At 39.1% G+C, this 22,752-nt stretch overlaps 1 protein-coding gene across 2 annotated transcripts in view; it reads left to right on the top strand.

Moving 5' to 3' along the window:
- babam2 (BRISC and BRCA1 A complex member 2) overlaps positions 1–22,752 on the top strand; it is an 81,559-nt gene that overhangs the window by 15,569 nt on the left and 43,238 nt on the right. For both annotated transcript variants that reach the window (XR_008573370.1, XM_054795902.1), the window contains exons 5-6: positions 5,822–6,016; positions 8,303–8,377. Coding sequence is in view for 1 of the 2 variants with exons in the window: in XM_054795902.1 (XP_054651877.1) it covers positions 5,822–6,016; positions 8,303–8,377 (270 nt within the window). In the remaining variant the exon portion in view is untranslated. The remainder of the gene's footprint in view (positions 1–5,821; positions 6,017–8,302; positions 8,378–22,752) is intronic.

Consider the following 22,752-nt stretch of genomic DNA (forward strand, 5'->3'; position numbering starts at 1 on the left):
TTCTCATCGCAATACTGAACCCAAAATGGAGCCAAAGAAAGTTGCAAGTGACAGCGTTTTGACAAAGACGGTGAGAAACACTGTTGAGTTGGTGAAGATGGTGTCTGTGGGGTACCTCGCTGCCACATTGTGTCTTTGGGAAAAGTAGTCTTCAATGAAGGTAAAAGTAACCTTAAAAGTTCATTTAGCCCTTTTCATTCATTATTTACATGCATTTAGAATTGTTCTATGCGTGTAAAACTATAATTGTAAAGCATAAAAATGTGTTTTGTGTTAACACTGTTGAGAGGCAACCGCTGATGACGTCATAGAAGGGTGATGTAACTTCCGGTGGCAGTTGCTCGCCAGCTAAGAAAAGAAAACAGATGAACTCACACGGTGTATTAATAACACGACAAGACGTGCGCCATATTGTACGCTAACTGAAGAATGCACGCAAGTCTGAGCAAAATTGTGGCGTAAATTTGTTATGTTAACCAAAAAACTCGCTCACCGGGGCGGATGCTAACCAAGGTTCCACTGTACTCATTCGTTTACTATGGGAACATGCTATTTTACATATTTTTGCTGTCGCTGTTATTTACTGTCATTTTCATAACATTTTTTGACCAGTGTTGATGTCAAACTGCTTCATTAAATATTACGACTATCATGTCGAAAAGACTTGATTGCAATCATCTTGTGCTCTTTTAGAGTTTCTTACATCTAAGATAATTGGTATGTAAACATATGTTTGTATTTTGTTTAACCAGTGAGGTGAAATGCTGGCCACAAAATGCAGTTAGTGTTCCTAGTTTCTACAGTTTCATGGTGAATGGTCTTTCACTTGTATAGCGCTTTCCCACCTCCAACGCACTCAAAGCGCTTTGACACTTTAATACTTCTGATTCCAACGATACATCGTGTTTTGAACCTTATAGAAAACACCTCATACCTTTTATAATAAACATGGGCGCTGAAGTTCAATAGCATGAAAAACACATGGGCAGGTCAATGTTTAACGCTGACTGTAGGACAGGGGTCACCAACACAGTGCCCGCGGGCACCAGGTAGCCCCCCACGACCACATAAGGTGCCCGCAAGCCTGCTTTTTATTCAGGCTTTCAGTTAATAATGTGAGAACACTAGAAAGAAATGTATTCTGAAACATAAAATGTGAGTTGTGGATACCAGCATTTTGTGAATGTTTTGGTAAAACAAGCATATTTGATTTGTTTGGGTTGAAATAAGGTATGAAAATCATTTCTACAAAAATGAGTAGCTCGTGGCCATTTTCATTCTAAAAGTAGCTCTGACAAGAAAAAACGTTGGCGACCCCTGCTTTAGGACATTGTTTTGCATTTTTATAAGAAAATGGACTGTTTACAGTCAACCTATCTTTTCATTTAGAACTCTGAGAACTGACTTTGAATGCTGTAGACGTAAGCATTTAGAGACCCTATAGAGCAGCGGGTATGAGAATTATATCTACTTGTATATTTGATTGACTCAATGACTCAATGACTCAATGTCTTTTTACTGTAATTTGTCCTGCTCTTGATTTTTTCCCCCCTACATTTAAGACTCTCTTCTGACAATTGCATATTTTTGCACTTTGAGACAATGGCAGTTTGAAGCCTTCAGCTCCCAAGAGGATAATGCAAAGCGACTTCAAGTAACTCCTTGTAACTCTCTGCCAATGTTGAATGCCAAGTATTGGTGAGCGCTTCCTGTCTACCGCCACCGGTCGTCGCCGGGTACGTTTCTAACAATGGACCTCGTGTGGCCTATAAACTTATGTCAACCTGGGCTTGGTGTACCAACTGGAGCTGTACCGCTTCCTTCCTGCTTATGCGAATAATGCGTTCCAGGTTTTACTAGGGCTTATTATTGGCAGAGCTCACTGACATGTCTGGGAACGCTCTAAGCAGGCGAGGCATTGTTTGTAAATTGAGAAGGTTGATGTAAAGTAGTTTAATTCCTAAACCTACAGCTCATAGATGGGAAGACAATCATCCCTGAACATATTGGTACTTAAAGGGGTAAACCAGTTTAAGAATGCATGCTTTTTTCCTGTCAACAAGTTAAACTGTGTTGGACACAAGCTGCATGTATCACACTGAAGAAACACTGGGTTGAGAATGCCAAGTGTTTTAAACACATGACAAGAGCAATTTAGGATGATCTTAGACTTGGCAATCTCTGGGGGCGAAACAGGGTGTGAGCCCACTCTTGAATTAGAGACTAACAGATTAATTTAATACTTGTTGTGAGTTGTTTAATGCCTCACACTTTCAAGTCAACAGCAATTTATTGGATCTGGTTGCCAGGAACTATAAAAATCATATTCAAGACATAAAAAAACAAATATTTTCTGTTGGCCTATATAATTATCTTGCGTTTTCAGATGCCAGCCCCTCTCTCATTGGCCCAAGATAAATATTGGATCCGAGGGGGTACAGACAGATGGCACAAGAAGACATAATTCTGTCAACTGGGACTATAGAGTGTGAAGACACCAAATATATGTGTGCATTTTGTTCTTAAAGCGACACTGTTTCTCAACACGTGCACAACAAATATTTCACTTTTTGCTAATAAAGTATATGGCATATTTACATTACCTCCATATTCAAGCAATACACGCTAGTGCCTATTTCCACCCTGTATTTTAAAGTTGTTTTGCAATCATACTCACAAAAATGTTTGCCGTATAGGTTAAGTAATAGTGTTTTTCCAATTGATGTTCAGCGTTAAATATTCAGACCAATCGGTTTATTTATCTGATATTGAACCAAATCCTCATCGTAGGATGATTGAATTTGGTTTATTTGCATTCATTAAAAAAGAGGTTGTATCATGAAAATATGTAATATTTAACGCAGGTCTATTAACCTGTGTGCTGTGATATGATTAGATTAGATTAGATTAGACTATAAATTCCGCGTTGTGCCAGGTAGTATTATTTTGGCCATGTAGGATACCCCCCGTGGATGAAATAGTTGTTTCAAACAGCACTCAAAATTGAATGTAGCATGACTTGCTTTTTTAGTTCAGATATGAAAATTATATCAAATAATGAATCTTAGATTGTGATGATTGCATGTTACTCTCGTCTGAGTAGCAGACCTTTGCATTATCCAGGGAATGATTTTATACATGAAGAAGTTGTATAGATGTGTTCTGGCGCAAGGAGCCTTCAGCAGAGTACAGTGGAACCTCGGTTAACATCATTATTCCGGTCCAGAAAGTCAGACTCAAACTGAAACATACTCGAACCGAATCAATCAGTCCCGTAAGAAATCCAATTAATCCGTTCCAGACAACATAAAAAAGGTTAACACAAAACTCTCTTAAAAAAAAAAAAAAAAAAAAAAAAACTCGTACAATTATAGTTGCAGAAAACAATTCATAGAAATGATGAATGAAAAGGATAAATTAACTTTTATTGTCACTTTTCACTATGATGAGCAATGAGGGAGGAGGACAGGAGATATTCACACGGGTGACGGCTTCATGTTGTGTTTGCTATGAAGTATTTCTTGAATTCAATAGTGTTCCACCTTCTTTATCAAAGTGCTAGCATTTGCAACTTTCTTTGGCTCCAGTGTGAGTTATTTTTGCAGCTGTGGTCAATAAGGAAAGCAGATTTAACTGTGTTAGTTCCCAAAAAACTGCGGAGTCAACCGCTGATGACATGATAGATGGGCGATCCGCTCCCGGTCTCCATGCTAACACGATGCTCACGGGCGTTGTGTGGTAAAAATACGTTACAAACGCAGTTGGAATACTGCTGCGTATTAATGACACAAGAATACGCTAATTGTGAAATGTACTTGAACCGAAGCAAAATGTTTGCAAAAATAGATCCAAAATACACTAAGTGGGGTATTCGCTAACCGAGGTTCCACTGAATAAAAAAATCAATGCAGTGCCTACACTCTTGCATGTCTAAACACAAACAGTAATGGGACCTTTTCCTTTTACAACATGCTGAATTATTTAATTTCCCTCACAGGATTAATACGTACGTATATACTGTATATCTAACTAGCCACACACTCAACATTTTCTGCTATCCAAGGTTAACTGTGTATCATAGTCTGCTTTAAATCACCGTACTGATTTTTGAGTGATATGTGTTGACTTATGGTGAGCTATAATTATTTTGTGTGGACATTGAGACACAACAACATGGCACCACACGTCTTGGTTACCCCTGAATCTTTGCTTTCCGAGACATATGTGGACATATTGCTTGTGTCCAACTTTGCTGGAACACTACAGGAAAGGCCCTTTTTGTTCCAGCCTGACTGCCCTGGTTCATAACTCAAGGGCTATAATAGCATGGCGGGGTGAGTTTGGTGTGGTCCAACTTGACTGGCCCATCATTAAGTGAAGTGGTGACGCCTAACTTTTAATTTTGTGTATACAAACAATTTTGATAAATTACATGCTACTATTGCTGCCATACTGTATAAAACTAAGATGGATAATATTATAAACATGCCATGTATACTACAGCATGAAAGTATACTGATATTGTAGCTTTTGTAATATTGGGATATGTCAGTGTAGTAACAACTGCCCTTTACACGCTCATATCATCTGTAGTTCTCCAGAGAAAAACTATGTAGGGTAACTGTGGTTAAGTGCTAAGCCTGAGGACACTCCACCTGTAATTATTGGGGTGTGTGTTTCTCCTGTACACCTGTCTGAAAATGATTCTTTGTGGGTTGTCACTGAATTGTAGTTCTTTCAGAGAACACAGATATTTTGTCTTGGTTTTGTTCATTATCGTTGTTAATATTTACCCATGAAGGATGTTCCACACTTCCCATGACTGAATTTCTTGTTCCACTTGCTCTTTGGTTCTTTTCTACAACATCATTTTGTTGTAGGATCAAACTTGCCTTTTTATTGTCCTTGGCCTACTTCCCTGAGTTCTCCAGTGCTTTTATTTCTCCCTCTTCCACCTCTGATCCTGCCTGTCCTCCTCAGTGTAGATCCACTGATATTCTGTGTCACAATCCTGACACAGCACTTCTTCAGTCTCTCTTCCGTTTCGGCATGCTCCTGCCCCTGGGCCCTGACTGTTGTGGACAATGCCCATCCTTGTTTGCATCGCCCCCTCATTTCGGGAATCCCGGCATTGCTGTTAACCACTGGTGGATCAGGATGATGAAATCACTGTCTCTGTTTAGCTTGCCCTTGCCATTGCAAGGGAGTTAAGTCACTTTCAGAACAATGGCTTCTTTCTCCATGTGGTCTAATACGGGATGCCAGGAAAACAGTCAGTCAGTCAGTCAGTCAGTCAGTTGAGGAGACAAACTAACCTAGGTCAACAATATTGCAAAACCCTTAATATAATGCACAATATAATGCTACAAATTATGTACCTCCATTCTAATTTAGCCATTGTTATTTTTCTTCTGCATACTGCTTGTGTGCACCAGAAAGACAGGGTGAAACAATGATGTACACAAGTTTGGCGTTTAGCCTGGCATTGCTCTGAGGTCATGACGGTTGAATCGTTGATAATCTATTCGGTTGGTGTCGCTCCAACTATCACTATCAGAATAATTTGGGAAAGTAGTGGAAAAGTACCATTGTGTTTTGAATGCAATGCAATTTCAAACTTTGAGGCCATTGTGTATATCATATTTTGAAATACGAAACTGATCCGATCATGAAACCAAGACAGAGGATTTCCACCAAAATGGATTTTGCATTTGGTGCTGATTTATCAAGGCTCTGTCTGTATGCACAATTTCATTTTTACATATGTTGAATGATGTAAGCTAGATTTTCAATAGTGAGCAAAATGTATTGTCTTCCTCAGCATTTGGTCCAATGGGATTCTGGCAACTCCGACTGTTTGCTCCAGCTTGTCAAGGAACTTATCCAGCAGTACCACCAGTACCAGTGCCAGCGCCTCCGTGAAAGCTCCAGGCTTCTCTTTGAGTATGATAGCCTCCTTGAGGATCCTAACTATGGACGTAATATGGAGATTTATGCTGGACACAAGAACAGCTGGGTAAGGACAAATCCACATAGATTCAGGTATGAAATGTTCACCTTGTGTTAGATGACTGATTTCAGACAATTTAAAATCAAATACATTTATTTATTAGACAGCTTTTTACTGTAATATGTCAACCTAGCAAATGCAACTCTGGATTTGAAGGGTGCTAAGAAAATAGGCATCTAAAGCAGTGGTTTTTAACTGGTTTGGTTGCGGGACCCACCATCACCCTTCAATGACAGGCGGTGACCCAAATTGCCAAAATTTTAGAATATAAGCTTCTGAAATAGCTTATTCATTTCATAAATTTTACATTTATTTATTTCAATTTTAAATGTAAAAAGACTGTTTGCAGCAGTTAACTTTTGAAGGTGTTGCAAGCAGTAGATCCTGCCCTCTTCCTGCTATGAGCAGGTAATTTGTGCCCCAGGTAACACACACATGTGCAGGAGGGGCCTTAGCTAAGTTCTGGTGGTGTCATTTTGAGCCTGTTACAAAAATGAAAAGACAGTACAGTGCAGTTTGAATTTGAGGTAGTGCAGGATAACACAATGTCCCAGCACAAAACAAGTTTCATGATCCGTTCAACAGCAATACTTTTTTTAATCCACTAATTCATAAAGTATTTGCAAAAAGTGTGTGTAAAGTTTTTCAGTACATGTTATATCTATTCTGGGGAGTTGAATCAGAGCATTTCCACATGGACCTGGATGAGAAGTGAAACAAGAAGTTAAAAAGCGAGTTCAGTTGCTCTGATTCAACACTCAGTAAGTTTAATAATAGGAGGTCATTTGTTCTGTAGACCACCCCTCTGCCTGTGCCAATAGATCAAATTGTGCATTAAACAGTACTGTCATACTGTACTTGATAGTCGTCTTTGTGGGCGGAATTTCCCCATTCAACACGATGTGAGCTTTCGCTTTATGCCGCACTCTCCTCCAGTAGATATCGAGCTATGTAGCTGTGTGTCGGAAAGACAGTGCCTTAACTGGATGTCCTTCCCCTCCTGCTCATCTTGACCAAGTTGCTCATAAACATGGCACGCACCCCTGGTGGCATAGCCAGTGAATAGCACAGACGCAAGGTGCATTCAGAAACATCCGGTCATGGTTGCGGAGACGTTTCCATTGGGTCGCGGGGTCTTTGCCAAAAAAAAAATTGTGTAATTACCCACCAGTTGAGAATCACTGAAGTTGTATAACAGTTATAATGGAAATAACAGAGACTCTTCTGGTTAGTTTATGTCCTATTCATTGAATCTATTATATACAGTTGAACCTGCTTAAGTCGGTCCCACTTATGTCGCCAACCCGCCTATGTCGAACAGCACATCATATCCCAATCCACCGTTTTATTATTACTTACATGGCGGTCACGCCAAATAGTCGTCTACTGAATAAGTTTTATTTCAAATTTGATAAGGTTGATATACATGTATATGTACTGTATATACTGTATGATATTCAAGCTACAGTATGTAGCCAAGATGGCGACCTTTTTGACCTGTTTGAGTGCAACATCCGGGTACTGACAATGTACAGTGTTTTGACGAACTCCTCAGTGTGAACGCAAGTACTGAAGTATGCAAGCACACAAACTGAGACGTATTTATTCATATTTACAGTAGCATGGCTCAAAACCTACAGTATTTCAGTACGGCTGCAGCTACTAATTATTTTCATAGACGATTAATCTGAAGCTCGTTGTTTTTATTCATCAAGTAATCGGTTAGACACTGGACAGACCAAATCAACATGAACCAAACACAAACAGTGGTTTGGTCCGCAACATACAAGAGGCCAAAAATGTCTATCACTGTTTTCTAATGTCAAAGCTGATGTGTGTGAAGATCTTATTTTACCTATAATAGGTCTGCTTTCCTGGATGACCAAAGAAATTAAAACTATTCATATTTGAGAAGCTGAAATCAGAAGATATAGTATTTACATTTTTAAATAAAAAAAAGTATTAATAGAATACCACAATAGTTGTCGATTAATTGGATAATTGATTAATCATCGATTCATTGATGAATTGTTGCAGCTAGACTTTTATGGGGTAAGAACATTTTCTGCAAAACAGCAATAGAGGAAAATGTAAATCTTCATGAGCAATTTATGCACAGGTTTAGCTTTGTCATAATTTGAGAGGATCATGGCATGAATCAGTCTTGGAAACAACATCATGCGAAGCAAGGCATATAGGAAAGGCAATCTGCAAGACATGCCGCCTGCCAGTATGCCAACCAGCCAACCAGGTTCACCTGTACGTCATAATTCTCTAATTCTTGTATTTCAGACAGGAGAGTTTTCCGCTCGCTTTCTTCTCAAACTCCCAGTGGACTTCAGCAATATCCCTGTCTATCTACTAAAGGTAATTAACTCAACATTACTTGTATTGAGTCATGATCACGCTGTCTGCCTTTAGAAGATATGGTATGTTAGCGCTTTTTTGTTTTCACACATTCATGTATATGTTTTGTATGAACAGGATTAGTTTAAAATGAAATCCAACCCTTGTGAATGAATGAAGACCCTAGTCTTTGGGGGGCTGTGTGTTTGCTAATAAGCAATCTGTCACTCCTGATCTTCTCTGAACCGTGTGGTGTCTGGAGGCTGCTTCACCCTAGCTCGCTCTCTCTTGCTCTCTCTCTCTCGTACCCTAGTTCTCACTCTCTGTCACTTGCCCCATCTTTGACTGCTTGCAGAGGCTGGAGGCTGTGGCTCTCTGGCCTTTTCCAGCATGGCTCCTGTTTGTTAAGGGAAATGATGCTAAACATATGGCAAACAGCTACAATCATCAGTCTCACACCACCCCTAGTCCCCTGTCTGTCAGACCTGGAGCAGTGCTAAAATGCGGCTCTCTATGTCTCTAACTCTGCAGGCAGGCTTTCAGTTTCCACTGCGTTTTTTTTTAGAGATGCATTGCTGGTCCCAAAAGTTTTCATTTCCAAGAAGATTTCTAGCATCATTCCTGCAGAAAACTGCTGGTGATAATGTTATTTTTTTAATAAGCTGTCAATAGTCTAGGCCTAAAGTTTCAATAGAAAAGCACTGGGAAAAAATGGCTAGTATTTCAAATGTGTGTGCTGTGTTGTCATAAAGGAACTATCTTTGAATTTTTTTATTTTATTTTATTTAAATCAGTAAATCTTATCTCCAAATCTCCATATGGAGCTATATTCCTGCCTCCCTCATCACAACACATCACATCATATATTCAGCATTTCTTTTTCACTCCACCTCGGTGTGCTGTATTTGGCAACTGAGGCATACATAGTTTCACCACATCGCGATTAATGAAGCACATCTACTTGCATAGGGGAGAGTAATAAAAATCAGCCTACACCCTGTCCGCCTACACAGCATAGAGAAACTGGATTATGCAGTATATATACTGGACTCCACTCAAAAGCATTGTATACCAAAAATGCATGACCTGAATATTCACAGTGACAGTTGTCATGCAATTAGTCTTGTCAGTGTGAATGCTGTCTGGGGTTGCTGTGCATCTCTTCACCACATGCAATCTGTTGTCAAATAATTACACTGCATTTGGTTCATCCATTCTATATCTTTGCATCTGTATACTACATGCTCTTTAGATGGTGACCCTTGCCAACTGCAGAGAAGCGGTGTATATAAATATTGGACATTTGTACATCACAGGACAGACAATTGGAGCTTGACACTCACATTCATATCTATGACAATAAACTCAAAATCTTGATTTTCTTTCACGTTGTGGGTGGGGAAAAACGTTTTTCCTCAGATCTTTACACAAGTTAACACAGTGTCCTTAGAAGCCACCAATGGCAAAAGAACAGCATGAAAAAAAATCACAGACATGTTTCATTTAGATGTGATTACTACACATCCTATTCCAGTGCCTATATTTGAAACTGAGCCACAGGTTGCAATATTCCATTTTAAGCCTCCAAAAAGTACCTCTCTGAATATTGACTTATTCATTGCAAACAGTTTTTCACTTCAATAATCAAACTGCTGATCTGTTGCAGAAGCAGTTAGCCAGGTAATATAAGTAGAGGTCACTTGACCCAGATTTTAATCAACCTCCCATAAAATCTGTGGACGTCCTTGCTGGAGGACAGTGTGTTTGGCACTGAAGCAGAAATTCCATTCAGACATAGGCAAACCTACACTGGTTGTGATTGCTGAGATGTTGCTCGCAGATGCAGAGCTGTAGAGGACAACTGTTACCTGGGGCAAAACATTTGTGTGGTCGGCGCTCACCGCAGTGGACATATTTACCTTCCTGAATCTACTGGACAGCCTTAGGGAGGGGGAAGGATGCTAGTTGATTTATTTTTTTAAGGGGGCAGCGTGTCATCGCCAAAATGAAACAGTTGGGAGAATACAGAGAGCAGAGATGAAGGAAGGATAGTGAAATGCACACGATGGATTTTCTTGCCATCGAAAGGGCATGTGGGCCTTTTGGCCATTGTTACAGTGTCTCATTCTTTTAATGTACCTTGACTTCTGGGTTTTAACGTGTTTGATTCTTTAAGTACACTCTCTATTTGTTTTAGCACGTTATATTCACATATATTTGTCTTGTTCGGCGATTTACAAAAATATAATATTACCTGCAAAATTGATTGACCAGGTACAATCTACAATTCTCAGTCCAACTCAACAAAATATATGTACATCCTAAAAAAAACCCCTGCAAATTACAACCTAATATAAAGGCATTTGACCGATACGGTATAATACTGTTACTGTATTTTCCATTTTTAATTGACATTTGGTTTGCCATTATACCAGACCTTGCACATGCCATTTCAAATCTAATAATAATAATGACATGAGATTTAAGAATCTGAACATGTTAATTGTAAATGTCGCTTCAATGTTATTTTCCCACAGAAAACAATACAAGTAGGGTTGTGGAGAGAGCTGACTTGACGCGTTGTGCTTTTCAACATTCTTAACTGTCACATAAATGCATGACTAAGTTAACTCATGTACAGTTGTGGTCAGACATTTACACATTTCTCATGGTAAGGAATGTCATATTCACTTTGGGCCCTGAATGATTTATTTGAACGGTTCTTTTTCCAGAGTGTAATGATTAGACAACATACTGTACATGTTCAGTGATTTTTTTAAAAACAAGAAATGGATGCAACGGTTTGAATTTATTAGACAATAGGCAATACATATATATATATATGTAGCCCGTTAATATTTGGTTAAATATCTCCTAGTAAGTTTCACCTTGAACAAACACTTTTTAGAGCCATAAACAAGTGTCTTGCTTTTAGACCCAGCCTGTAATCGTAGTCTGAAATTGTTTAATAGGATGAGGTCTTGGGAAGGCCAGTCCAGAAGCTTAAATTAATTGCAATTAGAGATGGTCAATATCGGCGTTCTTACCGTTATCCGATATACCGATATTGTACAGCACTTCCTTTCCAGTACTGATATTGGCAGCAGCTCTTCCCTCAAACTAATGTCAGGTCACATCTTGTGTAATGAATGAACACATTATGCTTCTTTTACTGTGATGCTATTGTATGCATTTCACAAATAAACATTGTGCAAAATAAGATAAATACTGCAATATGCACGTTTGTTATAGAAAACATGTTTTTTTCCTTTTGTCTCAACAAAACTCATTTTAAAAAATATCAGGAGCAATAGCCACCTAAAACAACATGTCTCCCTACTATCAACAGGACAGGTTAGTCTTAATGACTTCACAAATAGGAATCTAATTAAATAATGCTGGCAATACCACAATTTGGAAAGCTGCATTTATGTGGCACAAACATCCGAAATTATGCAACAAAAATACCTCCTCGAAAAATCAGACCTCACAATCGCTCTGCATTACTTGCTCTCCCGTCGTATCACTGCGCGCCCATTGTTATGTATGTGTTCCACAGCATTTACATGCGCGGATGCGACACATGCGATTGTGAGGTTTGATTTTTTTCAAGGAGGCAAATGTGTTATTCTTTTGAATGCATATTGTTTTGAGAAGCCAAACTCTTTACTTTAGTGGCCCCACAACTAAGCGGAACTCCGTTTCTCGTCACTGAAATTCAACCAGAACTCGGCTCACGGGAGGAAGTGGGTGGTAAGTCATTGTTGATGCACTACACTGCTGATGGGGATGTCATACAACTTCATGTCAAAAAATTTGAATTTGAAGTACAGAAGGGGACACATGGATAACAAAAAAATACATACAGATGACTTAGAACAGAGAAAAGTAGCAATGCTCCTAAAATTGTTCTAAGAGAACAAAATGGGGACCATGTGTAGAGTGAAAATGTTTGTAGAGGACATGGAAATGTAATCAGGAGTTACATTCATATGTGTTACTCACAAAAAGCTAGGGATATCCACAACCGTTATGTTAGAGAACAGCAAGTTGTGCATTAAGTGCGTTAAATATTGAACATGTTAGACATGTGCATTAACAATTAGAGAAGCTCAAATTAAGTTCACCTGAAAAGGTTATACGGTACGTAGTATAAAAATAATAAACCAAACTTGTTGTTAGTAGTATACAGGGTGTCCCAAAAAATGTATACACTGGCTGCAACAGTCTGTCATGCCAAGTATTAGAGAAGACTTTGAAGGTGAGGAGTTTTATTTCCAGCACCCCCACACTACCAACGTGATGTTAGAACCTTCCTTGATGAGATCTTGCCAAACACGTAAATTGGACTGATGGGTTTCGTTGAATACCCACCATGTTCACCAGACATCAGACCACTAGACTTTTTTTTTTTTTATGGCGATACCTAAAAGACACGCCATGAGATCTGCAACAGTTGCTCAATTAAGAGCAGCCATTGAACATGAATGCACGCAAATACCAAGGGAATAGTTTTGTGATGTGTTGCGATTCCATTGCTTTGCGTTTTCAGCAGTGTCTAGGTTGACAACAGGCGGTGACAAAACAATAAAATGATGGTTGAATGAAAATTGAATGAATTATAATAAACACATAGTTTACAATTATTTAAAGTGTGTGTGTATACGTTTTTTTGGGACACCCTGTGTAAACAAATTCTAAAATATCCACTACGTTTGTGGCTGAAGCCACTACTCTTGGCTCACTTGAGCTTTGTTTCCCCCCAAAAGAGCTGCCCAATGCCACCAGCTTGAAAGCATTTGCAGCTCCCCGCCAACCCTAACAAGCATAAGTGGTATAGAGAAGTATGACTGAGCATCCTTGGGTCCCTTTTAAATGCGCTATATATAGGAAATTGTACTCTGATGCCAAATACAGTAAATACATATAGTATGCAAGTTTATTGGACACAAAATGTCTTTTTAATATATATTCTTTAAAGGAAAATAGGTGTGGTCAATTTTAAAGCTTCATCAAAGACAATCGTGCATTTAAATATTTGCATATACTGAATTTACTGCAAATATTTTTTAAATAGAGTGTTTTCAAGAGGTTATTCAAGTCCACTTTATGTTTATACAGCGTTCACTCTTCATTTGAGAGCAACTGGTGTCTTACCCTCTGTGCATTTTCCATTCTGAATAAAACTGACCTGAAGAAGGTTTGCATACAGCCTGAGGCATTGCCTTATTCTGTTTTTTCTGGGGTTTTGCGGGGTTTTTTGGAGGGGGATAGGCAGTCAAACTGGACAAACTGCATGGTTTAACCAAGGCACTTGCATCAAATTATGTTTACCCTAATTAATTTTGGTCCTGCTTTCTCCTACTTCCCCCACTCATACACGCACACGAACACACTTCAACTGCTGGAGCACCACAGGCAGCAACAGATAGGATCGCATTGGGATGTCTTTTTTTATTGGTTGCGCTAGCGGCTCTTAGTTATTTCTGTATTATTATTTGTATTTATTTTATGTCAATATCAGCTTTGGAATTAGCCTTGGACAGATGTTGCAGTCCTAATAATAATTGCTGTACATTTAAAGGAAACTACATCCAACCATATGACTTTACACAAAATAAGTCAATAAAATCTACATCTTCTCAAAGAATGGAAAAACTAGTTATTCATGATGATGATCGAGCCGAGGCTGTTATGTGGTAATGTGATAAGGTGACTACATTTTTATGGCTTCAAATTGAGGGTATCGGGTGGCTTCTTCAGGAAGGGGAAGAGCAGACATGTTGCAGTCTCACTGGCTATGCAGTGTCATTCATGCTGATTTCTTTGTGTTTTGCTTGAGATTTGAAGATAAATAGTTTATTTTATTGTAAATAGTTTACTGTAGAGCGAATGTATGATCTATGGACAAATGCACACCGGGAGCTGCAGTTGCCAGAATGAGCCATAAAAAATACAGCTGTACTGTAAAACTAAATGCGTTGCGCTTCATTGGAACTCGCATATTTTATAATTAAAACTTTTTTGGAGAATAAATTACTATGGCAACGTTATGAATGATAACTGTTCAGACTATAAATTCATACTATTTTTCAATTTACACATTGTAGCAAAAACAGTGGCAGCCCATGAACAAAGTCTAATTTAGTAGTAAATACAGCACCACTATAATATATAGTACAGACTTTTGTTGCAACATTTCAACTCACTTGACAGATACAAAAAGAAATGACACAAAATATTAAAGTTATTTAAATGGTTATTTGAAGTGCACCAATTCAAAACATTAGCATAGACTCAGGAGGAAATTGGAGTAGATGTTGTTCATTTTGATAATGTGGACCGTCAAGTAGGACTCTCAACAGATCAAATCAACACATTAAAAGTAGGTTTATTCAATTATTTAAAAATAACAAATTGTTGCACACGAAAATACAGTAGCTCAGGAATAATCAAAGGTTTGATTATGGTCTTCACACCACATTGGAGCAATGGCTGAATTGTGACAAATAGTTAATACAAGTGTAGATACTAGGGGTGTCACGGGACACTCAGTTCATGACACGAGAAGATTCACTCTTACCAGTTTTTCAAAAATATATTCATTTATAAACCATGCTGCTTCATGGTTGAATATGTCCTTCTAGTAAAAAAGTATGCATTTTTAAGCAAATTATGTGTATTTTTTGCCTAAATGAAGTATTTTCAAGCATAAAAATGGCTGAATGAACTAAAATACAAATATTGTATAAGGCATTAAGAAGACTCATTCAGATTGTGATATGCAGTATTTTACACTGGTCACTAGGTGTCGTAGGTCAAGCAGACTTGATCGCCAGAACAACAGGCTTTTATTGCAAGTTTGAATTATCTATAATAATAATCACAATAATAACACAGGCTGCTGTTGCAGTTGTAATGGAGTTGAAACTCAACTCTGAACCCCAACGTCATTTCCTGTCGACACTTCCGGAACACATTTATTGCGCACACGGGCACAAGTTTTATTTATGCCTTAAATGGCTTATAAACTCCAATAATAGCTATTCTACTGGGCAATATGAGTGTTAAGGTGGTTATAGGGATTTTATTTCATGTCTAAAGGGCTCTAATAATGGTAAAACCTGTATTTAGAAGGCCGTAAACAGCTATATGAAAATATTCCATTTTTAAGTAAGTAATTCTGCTTCATGGAAATTCACTTAAAGCAACAGGAGAGATCAATATAATGATCCCCAATACATTTTTATGTAGATTGTCGCATTGTTAATTTGTTGGGAAGAGGTCATTTTGTAAGATACATACCCAATCGGTCACAGCTGCGGTTCCCGTGCTTTTCCGGTTGCCACATAATTGTTGCGTCTTTCTCAACCACTCATGAGGCTTTGGTTGTTGTGGCTTTCTGTCCAACTATTGTCCCCCTCTGCATGACAGTTGAGCTTTTGGAGAAGTTGTGGCTGAAGGTAGACTCGTGTGATGCAATATGCTTTCTCAATTCTCCGTTCATATGCCAAAAGCTACTTTAATGCTTGAACGAACATGCATGCATACATTGTCACGGACATGACACTATGTCACCGCTTGAATATGTGAATGTGACAAAGAAGGCCGTGGCTCATGGACTATCTGTCCTACACCCATCATTAAGTGTCAGGGGAGTGATTAACATAAACATCAGTCGGCCAGTGCAGCCAGCTTTGGTGTCTTAACTAGTCACTGTTTCTTTTGTTGACATGATACACGGTTTTATATCGTTGTTTCATTTGCTGAAATGTGACATTTGTGTAGTAGTGAGCACAACAAGACAAGGAATAAACTGTAACCAAACAGTCAGTTACCTTTTTGTTGTTTTCTATTTTACTCTGATAAAAAGCTTGGCCCTTTTGCGTGACTGTCAAGAGTTTAGTTCCGAAGTAAGTGGTTATAATTTGTGGCCTTACTGTACCCTTGTACGGTAAACACCGACTAAGCGCTCAGGAATCTTAACAGCCATAAAATAATTCTATGTTCATCCCAAATGTCCCTATGTGGCTCGTCTCAGCTTAGCAAAATAACACAAAGTCATGTTTTCCCTGCTGAAATTGTCATCTAATGTTTACTACAGCCCTCTAGCCTGTTCACTGCAGTCACTACTATTAAGTGCATGTTTATTGTAGGGATGCTCCGGTCAGGGTTTTATGCTGCCGATACCGATCACACAGATGAAGTGTAAATTTTGAAATTTATGATGAGTGGCATTGGCCGGGGGTGCCGTCTAGGGGGGAAAAGTTAGAACATGTATCACTCGTGAAACTTGCAGAGGATAATCTCTTTAAGGAGAGTTTGGATGTGAGAGTACATAGTTTAATGGCATTCTGGCGGGACTTCCAGGTATCGTGACACAGCAGTCGGCAAACCCGGTGTCTTCCACCGCAAAGAGAGGCTGGTCATCTCGTCTGATGAATTCAATTATTTTTGGGGTTATTTGCTTTAGACTGCTGACTGTCATGCACACACGGATCCAGCGTTGGCTACATTAGCTGCCATTTGACTGATGATCACATCGTGAGCCCCGAAAACTCACCGTACTCCGTCAACAGTTTGTTCTTCAAATGTCATATTAAATTAAAGCTTTGTAGCTTTGTAGCGTGCAAAATTTATATAATTTAAATAATAGTTCCAATAGTTCAACTGCGATTGGCTGGCGACCAGTCCAGGGTGTACCCCGCCTGTCGCCCGAAGTCAGCTGGGATAGGCTCCAGCATGCCCCCGCGACCCTAATGAGGAAGAAGCGGTATAGAAAATGGATGGATGGATAATAGTTCCACACGGCAGTCATGATTGTTTTGGGTTTGGCATGCCCGCGTAGTGTGAAGGAAAGTGGGCAGGGGATGCTCGCTACAGCCTGCATGCTGCAATAGTACAAGCCAGAGGTGATCAGCTTTTGTGATCAGCGTTGAAAGGCATTTATCGGCGTATGCCGATCACATGCTTTTTCACGGAATCGAGTCGATATTGATCGGTGGCCGATTGATTGGAGCATGCCTAGTTTATTGTTATCACAGCATATGGGATGCATAAAGAAGTGTGGGTTTTTAGTGTGTTTTGCATAGTGTTCTTAAAATTGTTGCATAAATGCTAGATTTTTTAAAAATAAAGTCCTCATCAAAATTAACGTTCAAAGAATAAATTGTATTTTTTTTTAATTAAAATATTTTTTATGATCAGGTTATTGATTGTGTTAAAACAATTTGATAAACTGCCTTCGTAATTTTTTTCCAGGTATCAAGGGGTATTCATAATGAGACTCAAATAGTGAATGCAGTCTTTCGTCTTGCAAACATGAAAGCACACTTTATGTTTTTAAAAACCTTCTTAATTGTACATGTAATAGCAAAGCGAAGTTATGAATAAATTGGGGAAAACCCATAGCATATTAGGCTTCATTCAGTTTGCTTCATAGTGCTTTTTAAAGTCCTGTAGCTGAGTGATGGCGTGTCTGTTTAGCACTGTGACATGGCATTTAGTAGGAAAGCAAGTTGCCCAAAAGACATCGTCAAGTAATTGCCAGTTTGGGCTTCACTAATGCAGTGTACGACTGAAATCTGAAAAGGCCAGCCAATGCTTCCACGCAGATTAACAATTATGTGGCTTTTTAATGGCGGCTGTATTATAGCTCGGTATACGCTTGAAGATGAATTTTAAATGTCACGCATAACATCTCTAAAACAAAAAGGGAAGTGAGTGTTTGAAGTATGAATTTTTACTCTAAATATGTGGTTATTATCAATCTATTCCAGGGGTGTCAAATTCGTTGATTCATTGAGGGCCACAAAAGAGTTATGGCTGCCCTCAGAAGGCCACATGCAACTGTGACTATATATGAATATAAATATGAATATAACATCATGATATTATTACACAATTGCCCATGCATTTCATCATTGATGGATTTGAACTTAGGTTGAAATGAGAAGTGAGGTGAGAATGTCAAGGTGACAAGCAGACATTCAAGGAACAATTTTTTTGTCAAAATGAAAGAACAAATACATTTAGAAGGAAAAAGGTGAAATGCAATATTGACACAAATTATTCCCAGGCTTTCGCCGGCCACATGAAATGATGTGCCGGGCCACATTTGGTCCCCGGGCCTGTGGTATATACTGTATGTTACTGACTGGTGAACACTGTTAGATAATATTGCTCGGTGCCTTGTCTCAAGTCCAAAAAATACCATATCTACTAGTAAAGTGGTTGCATAGGATTGTTGTCTTTGGCCCGACCCAGCATGAAATGTCAGGAAATGCAACCGCCTTGGGTTTGCTGATACAGCAAACTAACTGAAGTTGCAAAAGGGAAGGATTCATTGGTTTGGTCTAGCTACAGTATATTAACAGTGTGACTGTAATATTCATTATAACAGTGTACGCTTTTTTCTATTCATTCTGGGACACTGATTGACTTCAGTAATACAGTAAGTCCTTGTTTACAGTTAATTGTCTCCAGATGTTCGTTCCATCAATGTAATAAAATCAACATGACAACACCATGGATAAATCAGTGAGTTAGGTGGGGAAGTATGTATGTACTGTGAGTGTGTACATGTATGCGTGTACAAGTATCTCTGTAGGTGTGCATGTTTGCATGTCTGCATATACTGTGTATATACGTGCAAAAATGTGGGTGCATGTGTGTATGTGTAATTGTCACTGAGAATGTATGAAAGGTGAGGGACTGCCTCCTACCACCCGGTCAGGACGAGTCTCCATCACCAGAGAGCCACCAGCCCCCCATTTTAAATAAATAAATAAATACATACAGTATATACAAATAAATAAAAGCGCGCTCGCATACACACGTTAACACCGTGGTCGCCCTCCTGAAAACTGGGAGCTGCGTGGTGGCTGGTTGGTACGATTTAATAACAAACTGAGGTACCACTGTATAATCCAGATCTCTATTTGGAAAATATTTTGGGGATTTTTTTGTAGTTTTTGAAGATTCAGTTACTGATCTTGAAGGAGATCTGTGTCTTGATTGTCAAGACAATCCTTGTCTTGTTGATGCTTGAGCCTTCTTGTCAGAGCTCCAGAATTTAGTAGTAATTTGGGTTAATTAACGTGCTCAACATGTTTAAGAGGCTGCTGTGACCGCTGCCAGGTGGTTTAACATCTGGTAGTCCACAGCTTCTAGCCTGCTGAGAAAATGTCACAGGACGGCAACGTTTAAAGGGAGTCTCGATAAAGCTGCTCCTCCGAACATTAACATGCTTTCATCTTGCCCATGTTTCAGGCTTTGTCCCGCAGAGCCCATAAGATGGCCTTTCTGAAATCAAAGGACACCTGTGCACTGCCGTGAGAGTTTCTCCCCCCCCCCATTTGTTTTTTTTCTTTATACTTTCAAGATACATTAAACATCACCATAGCTTTTCAGGCCCAAAAAAGTCAGTCTTGACAAATACGCCTTCGCTCTGAAAAGTGTTCAATTGTATGAAAGTTATTTTTGTGGAAGAAAGCAGTTTTTCCAACATCAGCTAAAATAAACTAATTAGTATTACCACAAAAACTGTTTTTAACAGTTTTACAATTATAATTATACATGCAGAAAGGGGATAAATGAACATTTAACGTCACTTTTACCTTAATTAAAGATGTGATGGTTGACAAAGACAGCTATGAGGCAGAGACGAGGGTCGAGCAGAGATCGACACCACCTTCGTGTTTTGCTCAGAGTTATTTCTTGAATTCAGTAGTGTTTCTCACCTTCTTTGTCAAAGTGCTGACACTTGCAACTTACATTAGCTCCATTGTGGGTTATTTTGCAGCCGTTATCAATAAGAAAAGGAGAGACTTGTGGCGTAACTGTGTTAGTTAGCAAAGAAGTAGAGTCTTTGCTCTGAGTGATGACATCCTAGACGGGCAACGAGGCTGGCGGACAGTGACTTCCCATTCTGAGTTCCAGTTCACAGCATGCTAGCAGTGACATTTTGAAATAAAAATACATTACAAACTCAGTTGGATTGATAACAAACTTAATTGATAACATGACAAGACGCATGCCATATTGTACATTAACCAGGAAATGTACATGAACTGGGCAAAATGTTTGCGGAATTGTTTTTAAATAAACTGAAAAATACACTAACCGGCGTTCCCACTAACCGAGGTTCCGCTGTATGTGTAATGGGAGAATTAGTTCATCCTCACTGACTTCAAAGTTGGAGCCTGGCTGATAGCCTGGAATAGATTATGACTGAACATGTAAACAGCTGGATGTGTTGCAACCTTGGTTTAAATCCTAAAAATAGAAAGCCTGTGGAAGCCAAATACTTTATTCATGCTCTTACAAATATCAGTTGGTTGGTAACACAGCTTGAAACTCCGAGAGAACCAAAGGTGAATATTTGAAATTCATCTTTGGGTTATGACGTCACTGTGACTCTATAAATCCAAAAGCACATTGCTCTGGATTACCTTAAATTCCTCAATTATTTTGATTCTTTGGATATGAGTTAAAAATAAATGTGGTTATGTAACATTACTGGATACATTTTTCAGACAGTCTTTACATAGTGTTGTCAGTGGTTAGCATGTTGGCGACACCGTCAGGAGATCTCCATTTGGGCATCTGCAAGTAGAGTTTGTCCCCGTGCGTGCATTTTCTCTGGGTAAAACGAGACATTTACGTAATCTGAAAGTCTTTGTCTTTTTGTGGCAGTAATGGCCGCACCGTGACCTAGTGGATTGGACACTTCAGATTATCCATAGGTATGAATGTGAGTCTGAATTGTTGTTTGTCTATATGTGCCCTATGATTTACTGGTGACCAGTCCAGAATGTGCCCCGCCTCTCGCCCAAAGTCAACTCACTTGTGACCCCAATGAGGACATGGCTATATAAGATGATGGCTGGATAGTAATGTTATATAGCCTCTGAGAGCTCACAGTTAAATACCATACCTAACAGCTTTCATTTGTACAGAATATAGAAAAACACCATGGAAGCACAGCCATGAGCATTTCTTCAGTCAGCAATGCAATTACTCAAGGCCCATGCAAATATTAAACACGTTCTCACAAGTAATGCATGTAAAATCATTTTATTAGTGAAACAGAGATTTTTTTTCACTGACCCAACACCCCCGGTGTGGCACTGACAGACGCGTTGTCACAAAGGTTGTACCCCGAGGTGGAGTCGTCAGGCATTTTCTTTTATTCCTTGTTGTGACACATGACTACTGCCACTCGAACCTCGCCACATGATAAGGTGAAAAGCAACAACAGAAAACGTGAGCGCCTTGACCTTTATTTCACTCTGCGGTATGGCAACTCCTTATCCACCTTTTCCCCTCCCTTTCCACTTTAGATTGGTTTTTGAGGTGCAGAAAGAAATTACAATGTATGTTTATATGGTTTTAGTTTTCAACTGTGTGGAACTGCACTGCATCACAACAAAACATGTTTCTGCAGTAGTGTTGTTGGATCATATTTAGTTCAGTTCATAAAAAATAAATCCACTGTTGTAGATTGGGTGTTAAGAGAACATGGGGCTTAAATCCTCTCCCTCATGCTCCAGTGGCCCCAACATTACTCCCTGATACCAAAGGTCATATTCTCCTGCCTTGCAATCTGCAGTCACCCCCACTCCCTACAGCCACCCACGCTATGTCTCCACATGAAGGTTCCCACCTACCTGCTAGAAACCCCTGCAGAGCATCAGAGGATTCTCCAGAGAGCTCCCCCCCCACCCCCCAAACACACACACACACACACACACACACACACACACACTTCTCCACGCCTCCATGGAATTACTTCCATCTGGCCTACTTTCCGCCCTCGCAGTATATCAAGTTGTACATTGCATGTTGTTTTTCTGTAACACCCTAAAATGCTCATCTATTTTAATTCTACATTTTTTTCCACTTTTAAACCGTTTCCTGTCTCACAATGTATTTTCTTGATATTGTTTTCTTCCTGTTCCCGACCAATATTAGAAGCATCCATAATATCCCATATCCAAATAATGCCATTCAAACACATTAAACATCAAATAAATTCCATTTTTGGATGTTTATAAAAGGTTGATTTTTGCATATGACCTTGGAGAAGTAAAATCACTCTATCGCTCCTACTCACCTTTTGCATAAATTAAAAGGTCTGCTCATGCATGCATGCAGACATACAGGTGCATCTCATTGAATTAGAATATCTATGAAAAGTTCATTTATTGCAGTTGTTCAATTCCAAAAGTGAAACACTTATACAGTGGAATCTCGGTTAGCGTACGTCCTGGTTAGTGTGTTTTTTGGTTTATCAAATGTACATGTTTCCTTGGTTCAGGTACTGTACATTTCCCGGTTACTGTACAATATGGTGCACATCTTGTCCTGCTATTAATACACTGTGTATCTTCTAT

Source organism: Dunckerocampus dactyliophorus, chromosome 13, assembly GCF_027744805.1.
Source record: "Dunckerocampus dactyliophorus isolate RoL2022-P2 chromosome 13, RoL_Ddac_1.1, whole genome shotgun sequence".
Lineage (NCBI taxonomy): Eukaryota > Metazoa > Chordata > Actinopteri > Syngnathiformes > Syngnathidae > Dunckerocampus > Dunckerocampus dactyliophorus.